This window comes from Ilyonectria robusta (genome assembly GCF_021365365.1).
Source record: "Ilyonectria robusta strain PMI_751 chromosome Unknown BGZ61scaffold_10, whole genome shotgun sequence".
NCBI classification, from domain to species: Eukaryota; Fungi; Ascomycota; class Sordariomycetes; order Hypocreales; family Nectriaceae; genus Ilyonectria; species Ilyonectria robusta.
In genome coordinates, this window is record NW_025764444.1 from 1247990 (window position 1) to 1264732 (window position 16743).

The 16743-nt window shown below is 53.3% G+C and overlaps 5 protein-coding genes across 5 annotated transcripts; 3 read left to right on the forward strand and 2 right to left on the reverse strand.

Annotated features, from left to right (window-relative positions):
* Positions 1–644: 644 nt before the first annotated feature.
* On the forward strand, positions 645–1451 carry BGZ61DRAFT_305131 (heterokaryon incompatibility protein-domain-containing protein; the record flags this gene model as incomplete). Its single annotated transcript, XM_046238728.1, has 1 exon — positions 645–1451. A coding segment is annotated over one exon (807 nt), but the record flags the coding sequence as incomplete, so codon positions are not given.
* Positions 1452–7561: 6110 nt separating this feature from the next.
* On the reverse strand, positions 7562–9519 carry BGZ61DRAFT_352053 (amino acid permease-domain-containing protein; the record flags this gene model as incomplete). The annotated part of the gene is made up of 4 exons (XM_046240391.1): positions 7562–7822; positions 7881–9004; positions 9106–9163; positions 9220–9519. The coding sequence occupies 4 exons, from the start codon at positions 9517–9519 to the stop codon at positions 7562–7564; spliced, it is 1743 nt and encodes a 580-aa protein (XP_046104432.1).
* BGZ61DRAFT_36225 (uncharacterized protein) lies at positions 9389–10332 on the forward strand. The gene has a single exon (XM_046241344.1). The coding sequence runs from the start codon at positions 9703–9705 to the stop codon at positions 10198–10200; it is 498 nt and encodes a 165-aa protein (XP_046104433.1). The 5' UTR covers positions 9389–9702; the 3' UTR covers positions 10201–10332.
* On the reverse strand, positions 10332–11424 carry BGZ61DRAFT_36230 (uncharacterized protein). Its single transcript, XM_046241350.1, has one exon. It carries the CDS (start codon positions 11205–11207, stop codon positions 10464–10466), a length of 744 nt encoding a protein of 247 aa, XP_046104434.1. The 5' UTR covers positions 11208–11424; the 3' UTR covers positions 10332–10463.
* Positions 11425–15372: 3948 nt separating this feature from the next.
* On the forward strand, positions 15373–16412 carry BGZ61DRAFT_452559 (uncharacterized protein). The gene has a single exon (XM_046245965.1). The coding sequence runs from the start codon at positions 15691–15693 to the stop codon at positions 16177–16179; it is 489 nt and encodes a 162-aa protein (XP_046104435.1). The 5' UTR covers positions 15373–15690; the 3' UTR covers positions 16180–16412.
* The last annotated feature ends 331 nt before the right edge of the window (positions 16413–16743 follow it).

Consider the following 16743-nt stretch of genomic DNA (forward strand, 5'->3'; position numbering starts at 1 on the left):
CAGTAGGCAGATTTTGGAGAAAGCTGCCTTGCTGTCTGCCCAAGTCCTGTCGGGCAGCAGTGCATTTTGCACTTTGGAAATGTTCTCCAATTCGCCAGTATCGCAACCTCGCAAGGCGGTGCTGCCGAGAGATACTTCTTCAAGCTCCATGAGGCATCGAATCCTCGGCTAATGAAGAGGCCGATTGAGGAGAGGAAAAAACTGCAGAGTTACTGATTTGGTCGGCATTGCCATGTGTAATTTGAAAAATGTTTTTGCTGAGTATAATTTAGGTATCGACTCTGACAACTTGTGGCTGTTAGTCTCTGGTCGAGTTTCGTCTGCGGGCGCAGTCACTCAAGGCAGAAAAATGAGGCGCTGGCGCAGCAAAATGGCTAATGCTCTGCTCACCTGACCTTGTAATGACGGGTTGCACTCACATGGCCGCGGCACTGAGGCCGTCATTTTAATTCTTGGTTACCTTCTGACTTTCATCTCCTTGATGTCCATTGATACAATACCTCACATGCTCGACTGAGTAATCCCCACGGTTGGTTGAGCGGAATTGCACATAATTTTAGGTTGTATCACGTACCTCCCAGTCTGCGTCACTTCCACCTCGATTCTCCCTCCAATCACACATTGTCAAAAAGAAGAAAACCACCATGAGACTCATCAACGCACGTACCTTGAGGCTTGAAAGCTTCCACGACCCAGTGCAAAAGCCCTACGCAATTTTATCACACACATGGGAAGGCGACGAGGTGACCTTTGAAGATATGAAAGACCTCACCGTCGCTCGAAATAAGACGGCCAGCTTCTCTAAGATTAAGGCAACTTGTCGAACAGCCCTTGGCCAAGGTCTTGACTACGTCTGGGTGGACACTTGCTGCATTGACAAGTCTTCCAGCGCCGAACTCTCGGAAGCCATCAACTCGATGTTTCGCTGGTATAAGAATGCTGCCTATTGCCTAGCGTTTCTCTCGGATCTACCAAACAGAAATCTATCATCGACGCAGGATGGTTTAAGAAATTGTCGTTGGCTTTCGAGAGGATGGACCCTCCAAGAGCTTATCGCGCCAGCTGATGTTGTCTTCTATGATGCCGATTGGAACCCTCTGGGGACGAAGAATGATACTGCGGAAGAGCTCGAAGCCATCACCGGTATTGACCAGGATGTGCTGAAAGGGCACATGTCCTTGGAAGCAATCTCATTAGCGAAACGAATGTCTTGGGCTGCTCAGCGACAGACAACCCGTGTTGAAGACATGGCTTATTGCCTGCTGGGTATATTCGATGTGAATATGCCCATGCTCTATGGTGAAGGGTGCCGGGCATTTGCTAGGCTACAGGAAGAAATTCTGAAGAAAACTACGGATCTGTCACTCTTCGCATGGATAGCAAAAGACGACTCAGAATATCACGGGATACTGGCGGAAAGTCCCGCCGACTTTTCCCAATGCGGCAGAATTCATTTGAATGATGGCCAGTTCAGTTTTCGAGACGAGATCAGCATCACGAATAAGGGGGTGAAGATCTACACACCTATTCATCACCTCATGGGAAGCATCTACACCATGAACTTGAGTTGTTACGAGCGAGGGAACGATGTGCCCATAAGACTCGCGATTTACCTGAAGCGAGTTATGGACACATACTTCCGGCATTGGCCGCAATCGTTTACGGGAACGACACCCAAACTCGGAGATCGCAATCGTCCGATATACCTGGCTCTTACTTCGCAAAATAACCCGAGCCGTGTTATTGTTTATACTGGTACCAATCGCCAAATTAGTGTCAATTTCAAGAGAGACACCAAAGCATTCAGAATCCACAACATCAAGGCAGTCCCCGACGCATTCTGGCACGCCGACGAGCATACCTTTTCTATCAAACACTTTCGGCATTTCATGTGCTTTGTAAGATTTTGTGTAACGCCGAAAGAGTTCAGGCAGCGGGGATGTGGGCAGAGCACAGTCTTTGTGCTGGTCTGCAAACTTGATGACTACAGAATGCATCTCACCCTCTACAAGGAGCGGGATGATAATATTTGGGAGCCAGGAGTTATCAACCCGTTCACTAACATTGGAGAGTATGGTCCTCTGGGCGACCCTTCCAGTCTCTACGCGCTCATTCCTGAGAGTCGAGAGGTTCGGAGTTTGTTGGTGAAGCATGAAGACTCTGACCACAACTATACAGTTGAAGCAAGTCTGGCGGTGCTTAATCCGCTCATGTTTCCCATATGCATCCAGATCGAGCGCATAGGCTAGTGTTAGCATGATTATCATGGGAATCGGCAACCATTGGCCAGTCCGCTGTGCTGGTGCTATATCCACGTTGACATGGCACCCTGAGCCGCAAAACCGGGCATATTTTCAGCGGAACAGCCATCAGAGTAGACGCGGAGATTTAAGGCGAGAAGGCAGACCCTAAAGAGTTAAGGCTGAATATATTGAAACAAGCTCTTACTGAAATCTCCTTCCGGAAAGGCGTCGAACTGCTTTGATGTTTGGTAGTCGTCATTTTGTTCTTAGCGCACAAGGCTTTAGATCTAACATGATTTCAGCCTGGAAATAAATCGGCTACTGATGAGGCCTCATAACACGTATAATATGCATAATGAATGACTTGATTGTAACCGGGATACTCGAGATCCCCGAACTAGCTGGCTTTATGTACTGCCACGAGCTGTATTACTAGGGCAAAATAGGTAGGGCTGTGTCCGGGTTGACTGAAAGTTGACTTTATTTTCGAGGGTCTCGATAACTAAGGCGAGTAAATGACGTTGGGAACCCTGCCACGTGATGGGAACGGCTGGAGAACACCAGATGGTGTTCTCCCTCACTGTTGACAGCCAGTGGTCGGAAATTTCGCCTGACAGCTGGTTGACAGCTGCCTGCCAGCAACCAGCCACCAGCCACCGCCAACCAGCAAACAGACAAAGGAAGAAAGCCTTATCATTCCTAATTCCTGCTGCTCACCACAATAACCTCTCTCGAGCCGACTGGACATACGGGATAGGGTTCGTCCCTAGGATTTCGGACCTTAAGCCCGGCAGGGAACCGTAGGTCCCCAGTTCGACGCCGCCAGGATGACGCTCGCCTCTTTTTTTGTCCTTTTTATCGCGAGTGTCGTTGAATAGAGGCTATGCTCTGGAACGCGACTGGTGTCTTTTGGGCATTTTCGAGCTTCTTTTGTGCGGTGCAGCGGAGGATTTGTGTGCCGTGAGTTGTTGGGCTGGCGGTTGGTGAGGCTTATGATGTTGGTTCGCCACACACATTCCTTTGACAGCCACGCTAGCAGGCAGATGTGCGGCTTGTTTTGGCCCTTTCGCGGGGTGTAATCATCGACTCTATGGCATTCCCATCTTTAGCACTAATGTAAGCGCGTGCTGTCAGTTTCGCCAACAATGGTTTCGATTTTGTATGAAATAGCTCTGTCTTTTGGATTGATGGTGGTGAATTGAGCGATTGCGCTGTGATGCGTGCGAAACTAAGGATTTAGCTCAATTTTACCCCTATTGACTCAAGGTGAATTGAACACCCGATAGTGTGAAAGTATTCTAATTGAAATGATATCGATAATGCCACCGAAGGGGAAATAAATTAAGGTGAGCCAGTAAGTCTGAGTTGGCTGATTGATTGTTGGTTGATACCCACTTTGGTTAGTTTAAGGAGGGCCAGCATCTCGAGAGTGTTGTCTTGAGATCATGGAATTCTCGAGGCAGCAGTCCCAAACACTACGTTTAGAGTGCCCCTATAGAATAGCGAGCCGGTGGATATCGAAGCGTGCAGAAACGAAATAGTACGATCTCTCTAGCCCAAGTGAGTTCATTTTGTGGATCATCACTTCTATGATAAACGTTGGAAATCTAGCCTGGAAATGGAACACGGAAGCAGATTCAAAGGGATTCTAAACCAGCGTCTTCTACACGTGTCCTTGTCCTGTTGCTATTTGACATCATAGTCAATGCTTTTCAACGGCAACGTCGGTGGATCTTAGGTCGTCGTGCTTAGTATGTCCTATTAGAATGATTGAATATTGCGAACGATTTCATAGGGGCACTGGTCATCAGCCATCTTTAGTGGCCTTAAGCAAAGTGAGAGAATTAGCTACTAAGAAGTCTACGAATCCATGACGAGGTGCTGGATAGTTAAGGCCCTAGCCTACCACTACTGCTTTGGCAGCTATGCTAATAAAAAGACAACCACCAGACAGACTTACCAGCTCAAGGGGTGTATCAAACCACCAAAAAGTCATTCGGCATTGAAGCTCACCGGCTGTCGCTAGCCTCTGCCCCCGAGGCTAAGCCACGACTTAGTTCTCCGAGTCGCAACACCCAACAAGCCACGCTCACGAGCAGATGGGTCTGATCTGGTGGTCCCATAAACAAAGACCCTGAACACACAGGGCCTCAATCTGATAGCCCCTGGATGTAGTCAAAAGGTTGTGGGAGGCAGCCCATCAACGACACGCCCCGATTCAGCTTCCCCACACCAAGCCCAGCCGAGACGCCCACGGTGTCGCAGTCGGCAGTGATGCCATGCCCGAGACATCCGCCGAGTACACCATCATGTCTCTCACCTAAACGCGGCGATTACACGCCGTATGCCTGCTTCACTTGGAACTCTATGCATGTGATGGTTTGAAACTCCCATGCACCTCCGCGGATGGCATCGGCACGAGTAAACCAGCCCCGGATTCTGGCCGTCGCGTGGAGTCTTTCCCCGGATCTCCCACGCCGTTGTACGTAACAACTCGCGGCAGCAGGGGTTCGCAGCGCTCCCCACGAGTCGTAGATCGCAGGAAGCAGGTGCCAGAAGTCGGCTTTCCACGGCTATAGCCCACAGGGACCCAGTTCAGGAGAATGGGGATTTTCTGGGGTACGTAGTACGGCGAGATGGGCGACCCAGATCCGTCATGTCATTAAGTAATAGGTGACGGCGTGTTGGGCTGAGACAAGCTGGGGTGAAGTAGTTCTAAAGCTGGAGGACAATGCTAGCAGAGCACACGGGCGAGATGCTGTTCCGTCACTGGTCAGTGGCGATGTGCAACGGAAGCGCGCGACTCGCCGGTAGGTAGGGATGGGAGCTGTCGACTGGACGTCATAGCTTCTAGAAGAGCGAGGCCGCGCCTGGCGTCACGGAAGCGGCGGGCCGTATCCTGAGCTAACGTAGCACGACGGATCATGGCCGACGTGCCTGGCGGACTACCCTCAATGAGGGAGGTGCTCTTGTAGCGCTGCCGTGTGTTCGCTGAGGCGTGCAAGCCAAACTTGACGACAGGGGGTAGGTACGTAGGGAGTCCGCCGCCGGCAAGGATGGTTTGAGGCTGTGGATGGGGATCCGATTTGCCTACAAAGTGGATGTGAAGTCGATATTGGAGTGGCCTGAGCCGATTGAGGCGACGTTTGATGTTGGCGGCTTGGCTCGAAAGCGCCTAGCCGACACCTTATTGTCAGCCAACTCGCTTGGAGTGCCAGATTCGCTTGGCTCAGGGCACAGTGTGGTTGTCCCCAGAGTGACCTCAGCAGCCTCAGCCCCAAAATGGATAGACGCCCTCCCTAAAAACACGCGCTGGCCAACCACAGCGCAGCCGCTACAACCACAGGCCTGCAACCACTGCCACGAACCTGCGCTACGCCGCTTGTCCCCTGGCAGCCAGCGTTCTTCTAGAACGATCAGAGAAAACCTCCGACACTTGGCCATCTTTTCCTCACAGCAATGCCCATCGAACAATCCCCGATTCCACCAGCTCCCCCTGCCATTTCCCCAGCCCAGCCGCCAATTCTCCAACGCTCCAACGCGTTCCCCGCACAAGTCCATGTAACCCCCCCTACTTAATCTGTCAAACCGGTCCCCAAAAAAAAAAAACCACACAGCCTTTTTTCTTATGTAAAAAGGCCCCATCGTACCCTGCCCCCGGATCGCCCTCCCCCGCATCCTCCAATTTTCATCAAGTAACTCGTACGTACTCGGTACTGCTAAACCACTGCATCTGCTCCCATCTGCTCCGTTCAATTTGCACCTTATCTGCGTGGAGCCCCTATTGCCCCGTACGCGTAGATTGCGACGCAGCTCGGCCTGGGGTAATTGAGATTCCGCAGGGTCATCCGAGGTTGCGGACGGATGGGAGACCCCGAGGTCCTCGCTCACTGTAGGACACTGTGCTGTCGCGCCACGCTACCTCCCCCACCTTGGTTGGCACCGGCTCACCGTAGCCCATGGCATGACTCCTAACTGAACCAACACATGCCTAGAACCGCATGACGTGCACCTGCAACATCACCTCCATGTCGTTTGCTTTACCTAACATGCGAATAGTTGTAGTTCGGTTTCAAATCCATGGTTGTGGCGCTGCAAGAGGCTGCACAAGAGACTGCCGACATTTCCACCGACTCCGCACCCCACCTCCCCGGATCATGGATCATGGCTACGCCTCCACTGTCTACGCATTTACGTACCTAAAACTAATAGCCGTGGCTTTGCAGCAGTGCAAGGCCGTTGAAAGGTAACGGCGTAAGGAAGTTCCCAAACCATCTCATTGGCTCTGGCTGTTGCCGACTCGGAATGAGTCCAGAATGATGTTGGGTCGTATCCCCACGCAGTCTCTCCAAACGTCATCACAACCGCAACTACCTACTTCCACATCCATCTCAACAAGACTCTTGAATATGTTGTGTTAGGTCAAACCTGCCTTAACTCTTCTGCCATCGGTTCATCAACGGCGTCTAATCTGTCCCGTCCCGTCCTGCTACGTTAAGTCAATCCACTCGTGGCTCTAGTCTATCGACCTTGGTCACCAGCCAAACCCAATACTTGTCTCTCACAACCCATTTCACTCACCATTTAGACACTGATCCCACCTGTTCCAACATATTCATCCTACATGAAGTCTCTCATCTTAGCTTCCCATGCTACAAGGCCCTTAAAGACTTCAGACTTAAAGGAGCATTAAAGGCACTGGCTCAGCGGCGGTATCAATCGATGGATCCACCTCATCTTCCGAAGGGCGCAGTCTCCACCGTACAAGGCGTGAATAACATGCTGCACAGCATCATATATAGGTAGTCTGCAGCTGGTGAATTTTCCGTTATTTCTCCATTTCTTACCAGTTTCCCATTATTTCTCAAGCTTCCCCAGCTTTTCCTCAACTTTTTCTTTCTTTCTCCATCTTGGTCAGTGATAACACCCTCCTCTTGGCCGTCTTTTCTCCGAGCCTCGTTTCCATTTTCGGAATGAACCATCATACCACCCCGTCACTCCAGACCGCACCTCACCCCGGCACGTAATGCGGCTGTACAAGGGGGAAACCTCACACTTCATGCAAGCCAGTCACGCAGGGTAAGTGCAGTGTAGAATGCGTCGGATTTATTTCCATTGCTAGAATACAGCTCACAACTCATGGTATCTAGCGCGAAATGGTATGCAGGAGACTAAATAACAATAATGCCTTCCTCTCACTCATGTTACCTTTGGTCGTAGGACACTCCTGGCTAACATGTGTTTGAGAAGTCTCAATCTAGATGTGCACGCAACTGAAGGCCTAATTGTGGCCCTCAAATTAACTCAAATATATTGTCTTACATGACCTTGTTGAGGGCACGACGCCACGCCGGCCACTTCGCGACCTCAGCACGGAAAGCGTTGATCTCGTCCCAGTCATGCTCACGTCGGCCAGTGTCGACATCGATTTCAGCGGTTCTGATGGGGCCTTGTCGCTTCCACAGGTAGCCGACAGCCCAGAAGAAGAGGACAACGGGGAAGGCGAGGTACGACTTGAAGAAGCCCTCGACCGTGCCCATACCGGGCTGACCGGGGCCAGCAATAATGGCCGTATAGAACTGGAATTAATGGTTAGCGCAACTGGAACCAACATGGAAACATTCCACGGGGGCTTACCTGAGCAATCATGACAAGAGCAATGAGGATAAGACCGAGATAAGAGCCATAGACACCACCGACGGCCTGGAAGGGGATCTCATCGAGGGTATGGCCATGGTAGGCCCAGGCCTTACGGAAGCGAATGTGGGCCAAGCAAACTGAGCCCCACGTGAAGAGGGTCGACAAACCAGACAAGGCCAGGAGCCAGTCGAAGACAGTACCTCCATCGGCAGACAGGTTGACATAGGCTAGGGCGCCAAGGACGATGATGAGGAGAACTGAGAAGAGAGGTCGGCCGCTGCGGTCGACGTAGCTAAAGATCTTGGGGGCATATCCGGTCTGGGCCATCGCAGTCAGAGTTCGGGAGCCGCCGTAGACGGAGGAAACACCGATGGACAGGACCGAGACGAGAATAATGGCGTTCATGAAGTGATTGAAACCATTGAGACCAGAATACTCGGCGGCCAACACGAAAGGAGAGGCCTTGGAGTTGGAATAGGAGCTCTCGCTAAGGAGTCTATCGTCATCGGCGCTGACAAGAAGACCGACGAAGAAAAGACCGAGGATGTAAAAGAGAGTGATACGCCAGAACACCTGCTTGATGGCGCCCGGGAGAGCCTGGGCAGGGTTGCGCGACTCAGCAGCGGCAAGACCAACGAGCTCAGTACCAGCGAAGGAGAAAGCCGCAGTGACAAAGACGGAGCAGAAGCCCTTGAAGCCATTCTTGAAGGCACCGGAGCCCTCGTGCCATAGCTTGGCGCCCTGGTACTCTGAGTATCTCCCGTCTTCGGGACCACCACCCAACACGCAGACAAGCGCGATAATCATGAAGGCGATAGTAGCTCCAAGTTTGAGCACAGACGACCAGAACTCCTCTTCAGCATAACCAAGGGCACCAAAAACGTTGATGACGACGATGGCGAGGAGGAAGAGGGTAATCCAGACTGCGGGAGAAACGGAGGTGGTCCAATATTCAATGGTGATGGCGCACACAGTTAGCTCCAACGGAAGGACTGCTCCCCACTGGAAGACGTAATTCCAACCCATGGCGAAACCCCACGAGGGGTCGATGAAGCGAGCAGAGTAGGTATAGAAGCCACCGGTGACGGGATACATGACAGCGAGCTCACCAAGAGCAAAGACTATTTGGGAGAGCATGCGTCAGTGCTGTTGTCCAAGATCGGAATGCCAAAGATGGTATCTATGGCCGTCGACATGAAAAGGGAAAGGAATCATGACATACCGACGTTGAACATCATGATACCGATGATCATGAAGTCTACAAAGAGAGAACCGGGGCCCTATTGTTCACAGGGTTAGCCATCGCGCGCATCAGATGGGTACGAGGTCAACTTACACCCTTGTATAGGGCACCACCTGAACCGACGAAGAAACCGGCTCCGATGGAACCACCGATGGCTATCATGTGGAGATGGCGAGGCTTCATCTTGCGGTCCATCTCGACGAGGCCATGGCCATAGTCGCGGCGCTTGAAAGAGTTCAAGTTGAGGCCGTTGCGGGTGGCAAAGCTCTCCTGCTCATAGGCCATGCCGTCGCTGTTGTTGGGCACGGTAGTGCCTTGGTCATAGTCTGTGGCCTGGGTACCCTTCTCGCCGCCGACATTGGTCGGGGTCTCGCCGGAAGATTTGGACTCCATGGTGGGCTATCGCAATGCCGTTGTTATTGTTGGAGTCGCGGCTGATGGGTGTGGAAGAGTTGGTGCGAAGAAAGAAGGAAGGATTAAACAAAGTTATGGGGAGGTGCCAAGTGGAAGGAAGGAAAGACAACCTTGGCCGAGTGACCTTGGGGTAGAGGAGGGAGGAAGTGGGATAGCGAGGCGATGAATGGGAGAAAGGTAGAGGGGGAAGAGGCCCTACTTAAGGTCGAAGCTGAGGAGAGGAGAAGGAGACGATGGGATGTTGGGAAACAATGGGCCGAGGGAGAAGGCACGAGGGGAGAGGGTAGGAGTGTGAGCTGGGGCCAATTGAGACGGAGATGGAGACGGAGACGGAGACGATATGCATGGAAGCTCAGGATGTTGCACTGGGTCCGTCGACTAGAGCTTCTAGTGCTGCTCGGGCCAGTTGGCTGGGATGTGTTGGTGGGGGGCGAGAGGGAGGAGGAAGGGAGCAGGAGTAAGAAAAGCCAAGAGTTGAGAGCGGCGACGCGATACGGAGGGACATGGATGTATGGGGTAGGTCGAAGGCCCCAGGAAAGAGCAAGGACAAGACCAACGACGACAACACGACGACAACACGACAACACGACGACACCAGCGGCGAAGGGGACGGGAGTCAGAGAGCCACTCGGAGAGTGCGAGCAACACGGGCAGCAGTGAATCACACACACCGTCTCTGACTCCCCGCGCCGGTAAGTCTCACAGAGAGACAGTGGCAGAGACGATGACAGAGACGATGCAGCCGGAGAGAGACCCAAATGGATCCAAAACACCCAGCAAAAGACGAATGCGAGATTCGACTGCGCAGAGGGACCAAGTCTCACTCACCCTACGGGGTGGAAGGAGATATCGCCGTACTGTGCGAAGGCAATGTACCTTACACAGTACGTGGTTGCGTCCCGCATCAACGTGCCAGGGGTAGCTTAGTAGCTCCCGGACACGACAAGGGAGAGAAGGCGCATGGGTGTGTTGCTGGGGGCGGCGACGGCACAGGCCATCTGGACGATCTCTCGGACCGTCATGCTGGGCAGCTTGCCACTGGGATTGTTGGTGTGGATGGGTGGACTGCGCGGCTTGCAGATGGCGGCAAAGCAAAAAAAGCAAGTGCTCTGGACTCTCTGCCTGCCTATGGACGCCGTTGGTCTGTTCCTTCCTCCTCTGCCCCCTCGTCCGGCCCCGTCTCTCGCGCTCCCCCGGTGCTCAGTCTGACTCTCTTTTCTCTCCTCACACATCGGGCGCGCGACTCTCGTCTTGACCAGTAAATGTGGGAAGCCAGGGCATCGACGGCAACAAGGGCAGGAAACAGACCTGGTCCTGGTGACGGACACCCGCGACCGCAAACCCACACATTTTCGATTTCCCATCTGAACGGAGCATACCCAAAAGTGAGTACAATTTAAGATCGTTGGCTTCGGAGCCCACTTATGTCCACACCCGGAATACACAGCCTCACCCATCCGCATACGCATTCGCACGCGGCCAAACAACCACTCACTCTGAGACCCCTCTCGCCTGTTGCTACCGGCCGGGGTGGCTGACACGGCGGGCCATGATGTCTCGCAATCACGGCCGAACCACCCCAGACACAATCGGCTGGCCTGAATCACTTCATTGTCCCGGAAGCGTATGAAAAACCAGAAACCAGCACGGACAACAAACCAGGCCATCTTGAAAGCAGCCCTTCTTTGCTTATTCAAGTCCCATCGTCGACCCAAGTGACTGGTTTGTCGTGTCTGTTTGCTGCGCTAAAGAGGGAACGTCCCGCTTCCCTTGTCATTATCAACCCGAATCAAGACTCTTGGCCTACGATCCCTTGCCTTCCTTCTCCAACTTCCGTGAAAGCCTACCCCAATAATCCACTTCCACATCCAAACACGGTAAACACCACACCACAAACCCAATGCCGCCATCACCTCACATGCTCGATCTGTTACACCCCACTGCCTTTACACTTCGCCACGCATCACAGCTCCATCGCTATCGTTATCGTCTAAATAATAAGACACACATGTGCATCAAACTACTAATTGAATTGGCATCTCCTTGTCCCTAAGACCCTGCCCTCCAAAACACCCACGCCCCGGATCCCATCCCAACCTGCCATGGTGCGGACCTTGCTGAGGATGCGTACTCGGCCCCGGCTCGATATTCCCACCTCAGGTGCCCCTGGTTGTTCTCCTCTTTCTTATTCTTGGCGGTCTCTTCTGTACCAATTGCGCCTCTGCACTCTCGTCACGGCCCATCACTTCAACGGGCTTTTCTCTCACACGCCGCTCATCATCACCGTTCCTCACCTTCCGTATTGGGCATCCCCAGCTACCCTCTGCGCCTCATTGACCCAGATCAAGGCCAGTTTGGGGGCGTTAACTGGACAGACTCAAATGCCAATATCCCTACATTGGACGCACGTGCAGTCGAGCACCGGACAGCAAGAACCAAGAAATGTCCAGCCATCAGAGACCTCAGTCAACGAAACATGGCCAGACCAAGGACAGAAAGCGTTCTTCCTTACCTGGTGCCATGCGCCACCATTCCACGGCCATGTCACTGTCAATCAACCGTCCAGCATCCAGATACCCTTACATTAAGCTAGTCCTCGCCCGGTGACGAAAGCATGCCGCGTTAGTGCGAACCATATCACATTGCCACAGACCAGCAGGCTCCGGAAACGAAGATGCCCTTAAATCCATCTACGTCTTCCCTTCATTACCAATTTGTGGCACCGTTGGTCGGGCACTTTTATCGGCTTCAGCATTGTCGTCACACGAAACATCCATCCGGGCATTGCCGCGCTTGGTGGTGTGGGTGGGAGGATAGCTTCCGAACGCCTACTGTCCGGGGTCATTACCAGAGAGCACGCTAGAATGCGATATTTTCTTCTGGAAGCCCCGCCACGTCGGGCGAGTGGTGGGCGCTACCCCCCCCCTAGCACTCATCACCACACCAAGCTGAGGGGAGCTTGCAGGCATTGATGCAGCCGATCGGACGAGGCAGCAAGCCAGGAACGGGGAAGCACCGATCTCCAACGCCGCTCTCTTGTCGAGCCTTCACCGGTTAGCCAAGACACAAGGTTCCCAAGCTAGCCTCCGATGTGGTGCGATGGCAACGAGGCCACACTTGCCCTTGGTGTTACCGTTGACAAGCCGCTTTCTCGCCCTTCTTGGACAGGGGTTGACCCCGGCCATGCGGGTGTGGTAAGCCACGGCGGCAATCGTTCTGCCGAGAATTCGATGACGTTGGATTCCATCAGACGCACGCTTTTTTATACTACGAACACTAACTCCACGATTGTTGGATCTGATGGACAGACGCTATACGTAACAGTTTGCTCTTAACCCGCCTTTACCCCGTGGGCAAGATGTGTCCATCTGGGGAAGGCTCCATCGTCTCATAGCTCGAGCCATGCCTTGGGAGCTATTGAAGCTCAATCGAGCCATTTCCCCATACGTTTGTACGTAATGCAATGGTTCTTCGGCGTCTGAGGGTTCCAGCAGAAGAGTGGTCCCGCGCTGGGAGCTGGAATCACCATGCGCTTTGGGCGTCGCAGACTCGCAGGGTTTGGGCATGGTTGACAACGGTGGGCTCGGACATGCCGGACCACTTGTCTTGGCGGACTCCGCTCCAATATCTCACCTCACCAGCTAAGACCTTGTACACGGAGATCTTCCATCACAAGGAAGAGCGATGTGTAAATTTGCGTTCGTCCTCCAATGCACACACCTCTACAGTGCTTCCTAAATGGACAACGATCGACCGGCAAGCGGACAGACGACCGAGACACTTCGACACCATGCTTACACAACAGTTGTGTGACCTGAAGGCAGGTGTCTAGTCTTTAATAGCCACTTGGACACAACAAAATGATTATGTCGTATTATTGTGCCCGGCATTTCCGTGCGGTACTAATACGGATCGAAGACATCGTGTCACCTCATGACAGAGCGGCTGCCATCGCGACGACCAGGGGACGGAAACATCGGACGCTTGGAGGGGATGATGAAATGACCTGCTGCGCTAAATTGGCTGTGATGGCAACGACTTTTCGAAAGAGGCCGTGGAAAACCCCCGCAAGTGCGGTCCCAGACTCAATTCGTTTGGCCAGCCAGCGCTCAGGGCATTTCATGGACCGGGGGAGCCTGTCCCTGGAGGCTTAGCTGGACACCATCAGAGAAGCTCCGGATGGCCTCAACCTAAAAACAGGTCTCCATGAAAATACTCCAACTTGACATACCCTTTTGAGAACCCTCAGGCCAGCTGTGTAACGCATTCACCAGCGAGCGAAGACATCGGTAACCAAGGACCAGCCTCGAGCACATGGACCAGGCCAAGGCTGTAGGTCGGTATCAAAACGCAGCTGGTTTATTATTGTCGCGTGAGTAGAGTGCTTTTACTTTCAACCTGAGAATCTCTGATGCGTAAGCAAATGTTAGTGGTTGCTAATCTTAAACCTAAATCCTGAATCTGAAGAAGCGGCATTCACAACCGTTACCACGACTGCACCGTGGTGGCCTTGGGTCATGATTTTTAGCTCAGTCGGGTCAGTCGCCTCATTGTATCTCTGTTGTAACTTACAATGGGAACCGTCTTCTCCTCTCTGACTCGAGGAGTCTTTCCTTGTTTGACAGGCCCAACCCCCTGTGCCTCGTTGATGAGATGGTTTGAGTCTTTCGGGTAGCTAAGGAGTGTCGGTATAGACGACGCCCCTGGCACCAGCCAATCGCCATGATGAGAGCGCAGTTAATGGGTCCAACACCATCACAAGAGGAGCTATGAGTCCCGTGCCTTTGCTTCCATCGTCCCAGAGCCTGGACTTGTCTGACAAGCAACCCTGCTGAGGCGCTTTGGCCTTTAATAATTGTGGTTCAGTGATGTCAAACCTCACAGTCACACAACTCGCGTCCCCCGCCGAACCGCCGAACAACTGCCTGCTCAAAAACGCACCATCTCTGTTGAAAACTGGAACATCAGATAAACTCTTCACATGTGGCTGGCTCCCCCAACGGGGCAGTCCCCGCTCAGCCGCTTGGGGTTTCAGGTATGATACGGTGGGTGCGTGCTGCTGACTTGAATCTTCTTGTCAGCGCTCGGGCAAGGGAGCGGCGCCGTCGTGTCAATGCAGGATTCATGATGGCCTTTGTATTGGTCGCGGGCCTGGCTCTATGGGCACCAACCTGTCTGGTTATCTGCCACCGGGATCGGACTCGCCGTGATACACGAGGCATTTTGTCCTTTGCCCGCGAAAGTCCCGACTCTTGGCCATGCCGAGGTAAAAGAGAGGTGGTAGCAGCACACGAAGCTTTGTGCTGTTGCCCGGACTCTTCGGGGTCCGATCTTCTACAGAAGGAGCACGATTGGATGCAGCTGGCAGGTCTATATCGCTTCTAGTTCCGAAGTAGGTCAGATCAGAGCGGCCGAGCGTAGGTTCGACCCTTGACCTTGCTTGGTGAGGATTCGATGTTGAAGTGCGGGTTTCTAGAAGACGTCGATGATGATGGACTAGGGTCGGGAGGAGATCTGAGCAGGGGATTCATCTAAGGGCTACCCTACAGAATGTAGACACATAGTGCGGCCACCAAGTCCGGGATATTTCATGCACAAGGCTGAATGCCCTACTCAGTCGAGCAAGTTTTTGCCCTTCACCACTACTGCGTTCGGCTGGTGCTGTCAGCCGCTCGTCCGTTTTGTATTGTCGCGGTAGGACGTTGCTCCGACTTGTTGGTGCGCTTGCGGGGTGATGGCCAATGGGAGTCGAAAGATGGAGAGCTGAAGATGGTCTGACGACGCTGCTGACGACGGCAGCTAAATGGGCAGCTTTTTCTTGAATAAGGTCGCATCTTGTTCTGTCGCGTCATTTCTATATTTTACCTCTTTCGCATGCACTCACACCCTATCTCGTACCCTATCTCAACTCCTTCGATATTGTCAGAGCGTCTGGGGCGTGGGTAACGCATCCACCGGCAACGCCAGAAGTTGAGTAAGACGTGGGACAAATCGCGCCAAAAAACCAGCACGTAACGGGCGCAAAACCCACTGCGCAAGGACCGTTCGTCAGGGAGTCGAGGGAACAAGGGCATCCGCCTCCACCGGTCCCAAACACCTTACACACCTTATTATTATCCTTATCTCACCTTCGGCCCTTTCCCGGAGACAATGGGAAAGCCCCACGTTCCTGCGGACGACGGGTTTGACGATCCCCCTCCGCCCTCCTACGAGGCGTCCACCGCCGCCGTCTCCACCTCCGGGGCCCCGCCCGGCCAGCAGAGCCCCCGGAGCAGCGTCTCCAGCACCCGCTCCCACCACGGCCTCCTGCCCGTGTCGTCACCTCCCGCGCCACAGGCACAGCCAACGGCCAGCTCAGCGGCATCACCGGGACCCGAGAACACACGAGGCTACGCAAAGACCGACCCGATGGCGTGGGTGGACCGCACGTGGGACGACAATCGCGGCAAGCCCGGGTGCTGCGGGTCGTCGAGTGGCGGGTGCTGCTTCTCAAGCCGTGGAGGTTGCTGCTTCTCCGACCGGGGTGGGTGCTGTTTCTCCGACCGTGAGGGGTGCTGTTTTTCGGATCGTGGAGGGTGCTGCTGGGGAGATCTGGCGGGTGCTTGTTGTTCATCACGGGGAGCTTGTTGCTTCAGCTAGGGATCGACGCAGTAGTTGTGGAGGAAGCTTAAAGGAGATGGCTCCTCGGGACGAGATGAGGCGACTCTCGTGGCGTACTGAGATGACGTGGATCTATGGGCTCGCTGGTTTATGATTCTCTATCTTTTGGATACCCCCCTCATGCGTTGACGACATAGATGACGAGGACGGGGCTTGTGCTATACTCTTTGTACACTTTCAATACATATCACGTATTATTCGTCCTTCCCCCACTGGTCCTACGTACCCCCTCGCACAGCATCTGTGCCCAACCTCCTGCAGTCCAACAAACCCAGAACATCACTCAACAGATAGTTTGGACGCCCGACCTTGCCACGCTATGACCACACATGGTCACGCGGTACACAAAGTCAGGAGGTACAGGAGTGGCGAAGTTTGTACGAGCGAGATGGTGATAGTTGTCGGGCAGATGTGTGACATGGGAATTGCCATGTGAGACGCACATCGCCTCTCACAACTCAACACAACAACGTCTTTACGTTGGCAGACTTACCCCATAGACACGGGGTACTATGTACTGCTATTACGGAGGTTAATTATCTT

Excerpts from the sequence above, each read along its gene's own strand:
- BGZ61DRAFT_36225 (XM_046241344.1), top strand. The coding sequence starts at position 9,703 with ATGAATGGGAGAAAGGTAGAGGGGGAAGAGGCCCTACTTAAGGTCGAA.
- BGZ61DRAFT_36230 (XM_046241350.1), bottom strand. The coding sequence starts at position 11,207 with ATGGCCTGGTTTGTTGTCCGTGCTGGTTTCTGGTTTTTCATACGCTTC.
- BGZ61DRAFT_452559 (XM_046245965.1), top strand. The coding sequence starts at position 15,691 with ATGGGAAAGCCCCACGTTCCTGCGGACGACGGGTTTGACGATCCCCCT.